Source organism: Propithecus coquereli, unplaced genomic scaffold, assembly GCF_000956105.1.
Source record: "Propithecus coquereli isolate 6110/MARCELLA unplaced genomic scaffold, Pcoq_1.0 Scaffold182, whole genome shotgun sequence".
Lineage (NCBI taxonomy): Eukaryota > Metazoa > Chordata > Mammalia > Primates > Indriidae > Propithecus > Propithecus coquereli.
In genome coordinates, this window is record NW_012142968.1 from 754,362 (window position 1) to 761,987 (window position 7,626).

Here is a 7,626-nt window from a genome sequence, read left to right on the forward strand (position 1 = left end):
GTAAAAGGTATTGCGTTTTTGATTTGAATTTTGGCTTGACTGTTATTGGCGTATATAAATGCCTCTCATTTGTGTGTATTGATTTTGTATCCTGAGGCTTTATTGAATTCATTTATCAATTCTAGGAGTCTCTTGGATTCATCCTTGGGATTTTCTAGGTATAATATCATATCATCAGCAAAGAGCGAGAGTTTGATCTCGTCTGCCCCCATTTGGATGCCGTTAATACCCCTCTCTTGCCTAATTGCTGTAGCGAGGATTTTGAGCACTATGTTGAATAGAAGTGGAAATAGTGGACAAACTTGTCTGGTTCCGCTTCTAAGTGGAAATGGTTTTAATGTTTCCCCATTCAGTATGCTATTGGCCATGGGTTTGTCATAAATGGACTTGATAATTTTAAGGAATGAGCCATCTATGCCTATTTTGTTGAGAGTTTTTATCATAAAGGTGTTTTGGAGTTTGTCAAATGCTTTTTCTGCATCTATTGAGGGAATCATGTGGTCTTTGCTCTTGCTTTTATTTATGAGGCAAATCATGTTTATAGATTTGCATATGTTTAGCCATCCTTGCTTCCCTGGAATAAAGCCCACCTGGTCATGGTGAATTATTTTTTTGATGTGCTGCTGAATTCTATTTGCTAAAATTTTGTTGAGGATTTTTGCATCAATATTCATAAGGGATATTGGTCTGTATTTTGTTGTTGTTGTTGTTGTTGTTGTTGTTTTGTCCTTTCCTGGCTCTGGTATCAAGGTGATATTGGCTTTGTAGAATGAGTTAGGAAGGATACCACCTTTCTCAATGTTGTGGAATAATTTCTGTAATATAGGTATGAATTCTTCATTGTATGTGTGGTAAAACACTGAAGTGTAGTTATCTTGTCTGGGACTTTTACATTTTTGGAGGTTTTTAATTGCTATTCCAATTTCTGAGCTAGATATTGGTCTATTCAGATATTCTGTTACCTCTTGGGGGAACTTAGGGAGGTTGTATGTTTCCAGGAATTTGTCCATTTCCTCCTCATTATATAGTTTTTGGGCATTTAGGTTTTTATAGTAATCAAAAATAGTGTTTTGTATTTCTGTGGTGTCTGTTGTGACCTCTCCTTTTTCATTTCTAATTGAGTTTATCAAAGTCCTTTCCCTTTAAATTCTTGTTGATCTAGCAAGCGGGCTGTCAGTTTTGTTTATCTTTTCGTAAAACCAGCTTTGGTTTTGTTGATCTTCCGTATAATTCTCTTGTTTGCCATTTCATTTAGTTCTGCTTTGATCTTAGTTATTTCTTGTCTTCTGCTAGGATTGGAATTGATTTGCTCTTCCTTTTCCAGTTCCTTGAGACTATTTGTTAGGTTGTCGATTTCTAAGCTTTCTGTTTTTTTGATGTGAGCATTTATTGATATTAGTTTTCCTCTCAGATATGCTTTTGCTGTATCCCACAGGTTTTGATAACTTGTTTCTCTGTTATCATTAAGCTCAAAGAAACTCTTGATTTCCCTCTGTATTTCCTCCTTGACCCAATAGTTAGTCAACAATAGATTGTTTAATTATTTAATTTCCATGACTTTGTGAGGTGGTGAGGGACGTTCCTTGGCAGAGCTGTGGAGATGTGCTGTGGTCCCGTATTTTCTTAGAGGAGTTTTAGCCTGTTGGGTTATCTCTGGCCTGTTGTCTTTACCTTCTGTTTACAGAGATTAAAGTGTTTCGATCCCTTGCTTAGACTCCCAGGAGTTGGATCACTCTTGTGTGTTTGACTCCACTATTGACCACTAGACTGAGGTGGAAGGCACTGTTTTGGGCTATGAGGTTACTCTCTCTTTTGTTGCTTGTATTTTGCATGGAGGAATTGGTTATCAAGGTATTCCAATGCTTTTCTATTGAGCTCTAAACCCCCAAATGGGACATACAGGTGCCTCAGAATTTGGGGAATGTCATGCCACTCCCAAAGATTACTTGAGCCCTGTTGCCACTTTAGTTGTGGTGAGAAGAGCAACCGGTATTGGTGAGCCAAAAAGAGTACACTTCAGTGGTTGCTTGATCTATTGCTAGGAGAGAGCTGCTAATATGTTATTCATGGCTCTTTTGCCATTCTTGCAGAGCAGCTCCTGATGGGGTGTGTCAATTGGTCTAATTGCTAAGGACTCTGGTTGAGATTTTCCTTCCCAAATCACAAGCCCCTAAGTTGTCAACAGCCTGGGCACCAAGGGCAAGCCCTTGTGGTATGGACCTATCAGATCATCAAAACCAATCAGCTGAAACCAAGTCAGCAAACTGCCCCCTTTTCCTTAGATCCAAGGTCCCTCAGATTCAAGCTAGTCATACGGGGAAAGCGACTTTTCTCCTTTCTCCCTTCCTTCAAGGGCTGAGTCTGTCCTGATGGGCTGGGGGATGGGCATTGGCTGAGACTGCCACAAAACCCAGCCAGGAAAATGTCTTCTCCCATTTCTTCCCTTCTCCAAGGGTGGGGACTGCCCTGCCAGAGGGGAAGATATCCCACCGGACTGGAAGAAGGGCCCTTCCTGGGGCTAACAGGTGTCTCAGCCCAAGAAGTGGCTCTGTCCTCGTTACTCTGCCCTTCCAAGGGTGGGGTTTATCTAGTTGGTAGGAAGTACATACCTCAGGGCTGCTGGAGAAGCCCTGCCCAAAGCCACTGAGGGAACCATACCAGAAAGCAGCGTGCCTCACTACTCCACCCCTGTAGAGGTGAGGGTCAGTCTCCTCAGTACGAAATACCAGTGATCTTTTCAGAGCCAAGGGCCTTCTGCAACCCGGGCGAGTCTCAGCCTGGAAAGCGGCTTCCCTCACCACTCTGCACTTCCAAGGGTAGGGTCTGTTTCTTTGACAAGAGGTGCAAAAGAGGCGGCTGCGGGTCCTAGCTGGGAAAGCAGCCTCCTTCACTACTCCGCCCTTCCCGGTATGGCGTGTATCCGTTTGGCAGGCGGCACCGGCTACCAAGTCACTGCAAAGAAGTGATCGTGGGTCTCAGCTCGAAAAACAGCCTCTTTCACTACTCCACCCAGGGGCGGAGTCAGTCCCTTTGGCGCCAAGCGCCTGGAGGGGCGAGTCGAATGGAAATGGGGGTGGTCATGTCATCCAGGGTCACGGCTCAAAAAGTGGCCTCCTTCGCTACTCCACCCTTCCAAGGTGGGGTTTGTCCTTTTGGCACGAAGCGCAGGCGACAGAGTGGGAGGGGGGTTGCCCAAGCCCACATGGCGACTCGTCCAAGAAAGCGACCTCTCTCCCTTTTTCCTCCCTCCAAAGTTGGGGCTTGAGCCACCGGCATGAAAAGACCAACGACAGGGTTCAGAGAGAAAGCGGCTTCTCCCGTTACTTCACTCCTCCAAGGGCGGGACCAGCTCTGCTGGGCAGGGGCAGGGGCAATATCTGAGACTCTTGCCTGGGCAACAGGCCCCAGTGGTTTTAGGCTATGGTCTCCCAAAGTGGTGGCTGCCCACCCACTGAGAATCAGCGCTAGAGGTAACTGTACAGCAAGTGTCGGGAGTTGGGTTTGTCGTGGCTGTCTCTAAGAGCCGCCTGCTGAGCCCACTGCTTCCCTAACACACTGACTAGCAACTGATCAGTAGGAGGGATCTATACTCTGTCCCACTCTGCGCCAGTCAAATCTTCAGTGATTTCCGAGGGCAGAGCCTCCTTTATGGTGTCCACTTCCCTTGATATGGCCCTGGCGGCCTCTCCTGCGGAACTGAGAATTGTCCAAACTGGGAAGTGTCTGCTCAGACCAGTCCCTCCCCTGCCGAAAGCAGACCCAGCACAGCGCACAGGAGAGATCAAAATGTTTCCCGTTCCTGTCTCTACTCCATACAGCCTGTCGGCCTATGCTACCACTTCACACTGACTTCAGGCGTTTCCCTGCCTGCGTGGGTGTGGAGGTCAGTGGAGGAAGAGTCATCCTCCTGTGGGTCAGATCACACTGCCCCACCAGCCAAACCTCTATTCCCTATTGTATATCTCGCACTCTCCAGACTTTATGGCTGATTCTCTGATTCACCATTTTTTTCCCCCTCAGTGCTGCTTGTCCCTCGCTGCTTCTCTGCAGATTCATGAAGCTGATCCTGTGGGAGAGCAATTCATTCCTATGTGGTTGTCCGCATTCTTCACCTCCTACTCTGGGAGCAGAGAGCAAGGAGGTCACCCCTAATCCGCCATTTGTCCCCATTCATCTCTTGATAGACATTCAGGTTGATTCCACATCTTGGCTATTGTGAATAATGCTGCAATGAATATGGAAATGCAAATACCTCTTCAAGATAGTGATTTTATTTCCTTTGAATATATACTCAGAAGTGGGATTGCTGGATCATATAGTAGTTCTATTTGTTAACTTTTTGAGGAAACTCCATAATCTATTTTTGGTTGTATCACTTTATACTCTTAGCAACAGTGTACAAAGAGTTCTCTTTTTTACACATTCTCAGCAACACTTGTTATCTTTTGCCTTTTTGATAATTGGCATCCTAACAGATGTGAGGTGTTACAGTGATTTTGATTTGTATTTCCTTGATAATTAGTGATTTTCGGCATTTCACCTTACCTGTTGGCCAATTGTATGTCGTCTTTGGAGAAAAGTCTATTCAGGTTCTTTGCCCATTTTTAATTGGATTATTTGCTTTTTTACTAGTGAGTTGTAGGAGTTCCTTATATATTTTGAATATTAACCTTTTATCAAATATATGGTTTGCAAAGATTTTCTCTCACTTTGTAGATTGCATTTTGATTTGTTGTTTTCTTTGCTATGCCAGAAACTTTTAGTAGGATCTATTCTCACTTTTTATTTTGTTGGCTGTACTTTTGATGTCAAATCCAAAAAATAATTGCCAACACCAATGTCCAAGAGCTTTTTTCCTGTGTTTTCTTCCAGGAATTTTCTGTTTCCAGGTATTATATTTACATCTTTAATCCATTCAGTTAATTTTTGTGTGTGATATAAGATATGTGTCTAATTTTATTCTCTTGCTGTGGATATCCAATTTTTCCAACACCATTTATTGAAGAGGCTACCCTTTCCCCATTGTGTATTCTTCGAGCCCTAGTTAAATACCAGTTGTCCATATATGGATGGGTTTATTTTTGGGCTCTATATTCTCTTCCATCGGTGTATGTGTATGTTTTTAGGTCAGTGTCATACTTTGTTCATTACTACAGCTTTATAATATAGTTTAAAATCAGAAAGTGTTCTTAATAGCTTTGTTTTTCTTTCTTAATATTGCTTTGGCTATTTGGCATCTTGGTGGTTCCAAATAATTTTAGGATTGTTTTCTTCTATTTCTATGAAAAATGCCATTGGAATTTTGATAGGGATTGCATTGATAGGAATCTGCAGCTCACTCTGGGTAATATGGACATTTTAACTATATTAATTCTTCTAATCCATGACCATAGGGTACCTTTTTATTTATTTATGTCAATTTATTTCATCAATATCTTAGTCTTATAGTTTTCGATGTACAGATCTTTCACATCCTTGGTTAAATCTATTCCTAAATATTTCATTGGTTTTGATTCTATTGTAAATGCAATTGTTTCCATATTTTCTTTCCAGAAGATTCATTATTAGTGTATAAAAGTGTAACCTATTTTGGTATGTTGATTTTATATGTAGAAACTTTACTGAATTCATTTATTAGTTCTGACAGTTTTTTGGTGATATCTGCAGGATTTTATGCATATAAGATAATGCCATCTGCAAAAAGAGACAGTTTTACTTCTTTGTCTCCAATTCAGATGTCTTATATTTGTTTTTCCTGCCTAATTGCTCTGGTTGGAACTTTCAGCACTGTATTGAAAAGAAGTGATGAGAGTGAGCATCCTTGTCTTGTTCCTGATCTTAGAAAAAAATGTTTCATCTTTTTACCACTGAGTATGATGTTGGCTGTTGGCTTGTAATATATGACTTTCATTATATTGAAGATGTATAAATGCATATATACATTCCATCCATACCTAATTTTTTGAGAGATTTTATCATGAAAGGAAGTTAAATTTTGTCAAATATGTTTTCTATATATATCTATTGAGATGATCATAATATTTTTACCCTTTGTTCTCTTTATGTGGTGTATCATGTTTATTGATTTTTGTATGGAGAAATATCCTTTCATCCCAGGGATAAATTTCACTTGATCATGGTGTGTGATCCTTTTAATGTGTTGTTGAATGCAGTTTGCTAAAATTTTAAGGATTTTTGCATCTATGTTCATTAGGGATATTAGCCTATAATTTTCTTTTCTTATAGTTTCCTTATCTAACTTTGGTATGATGGTAATATGGGCCTCATAAAATGAGTTTGGAATCATTCCCTCGGTTTCAATCTTTGGGAAGAGTTTTTCAGAAGGATTGGTGTGAACTCTAGTTGAAATGTTTGGTAGAATTCACCTGTGAAGACTGTGAAGACATATGCTCCTGGGATTTTTGTTGTTGTTGTTGTTGGGAGGTTTTTGATTTCTGTTTCAATCTCTTTACTCATTATCAGTATGTTCAGAATTTCTATTTCTTCATGATCTAGTCTTGGTAGATTATTATGCATCTAGGAATTTATCCATTTATTCCAGGTTATTAAATTTGTTGCCTAGGTTATCCAATTTGCTGTCATATAATTGTTCATAATAGTCTCAAATTGCTTTTGTATTTCTGTGGTATCAGTTATAATGTCTTCTCTTTCATTTATAATTTATTTGGATCCTCTTTCTTTTTTTCCTTCATTAGTATACATAAATACTTGTCAATTTTATTTTTTCAAAAGCCAACTTGTAGTTTTGTTGATCTTTTCTATTGTCTTACTAGTCTCTATTTCATTTATTTCTGCCCTAATCTTTGTTATTTTCTTCCTTTTGCTAACTTTGGGATGAGTTTGTTCTTCCTCTAGGTCCTGGACCTATAAAGTTAGGTTGTTTATTTGAGATCTTTCTTTTTTAATATATGCATTTATTGCTATAATCTTACCTCTTAGAACTGCTTTTGGTGTATCCTATAAATTTTGGTATGTTTTATTTCCATTTTAGTTTGTCTCAGTATATTTTTATTTCCTCTTTGATTCATTGGTTTTCCAGAAGTATGTTGTTTAATTTCCACATATTTATGAATTTTTCAATTTTCCTCCTATTATTGATCTCTAGTTTCATTTCGTTACTGTCAAAATAGATACTCAACATGATGTCAGTTTTTTAAATTCATTGACTTGTTTTCTGACCTAACATATATTAAAGCATATTCTGTATGTTCTTGAGAAGAATGTGTATTCTGCTGCTGTCGGATGAAATATTCTAAATATATATGTTTGGTTCATTTGGTCTATAAGGTTATTCAAGTCTGCTGTTTCCTTATTGATTTTCTATCTGGATGATCTTCCATTGTTGAAACTGGATTATTGAAGTCTCATACTCTTATTGTTTTGCTATATTTCTTCCTTCGGTTTTTTAAATATTTGATTTATATATTTAGGTGTTTGAATGTTAGAAGCATGTATATATTTACAATTGTTATATCGTCTTGATGAATTGACCCCATTATCATTGTATAGTGAACTTCTTTGTTTCTCATGACAGATTTTTGTCTAAAAGTATACTTTGACTGATATGAGTATAGCCACTTCTTCTCTCTTTTGGTTACCCTTTGC

At 39.2% G+C, this 7,626-nt stretch overlaps 1 protein-coding gene across 1 annotated transcript in view; it reads left to right on the plus strand.

Annotated features, from left to right (window-relative positions):
* HDX (highly divergent homeobox) overlaps positions 1-4,152 on the plus strand; it is a 52,943-nt gene extending 48,791 nt beyond the window's left edge. Inside the window, exon 4 of the mRNA XM_012642677.1 lies at positions 4,021-4,152. Coding sequence (XP_012498131.1) covers positions 4,021-4,152 — 132 coding nt within the window. The remainder of the gene's footprint in view (positions 1-4,020) is intronic.
* The last annotated feature ends 3,474 nt before the right edge of the window (positions 4,153-7,626 follow it).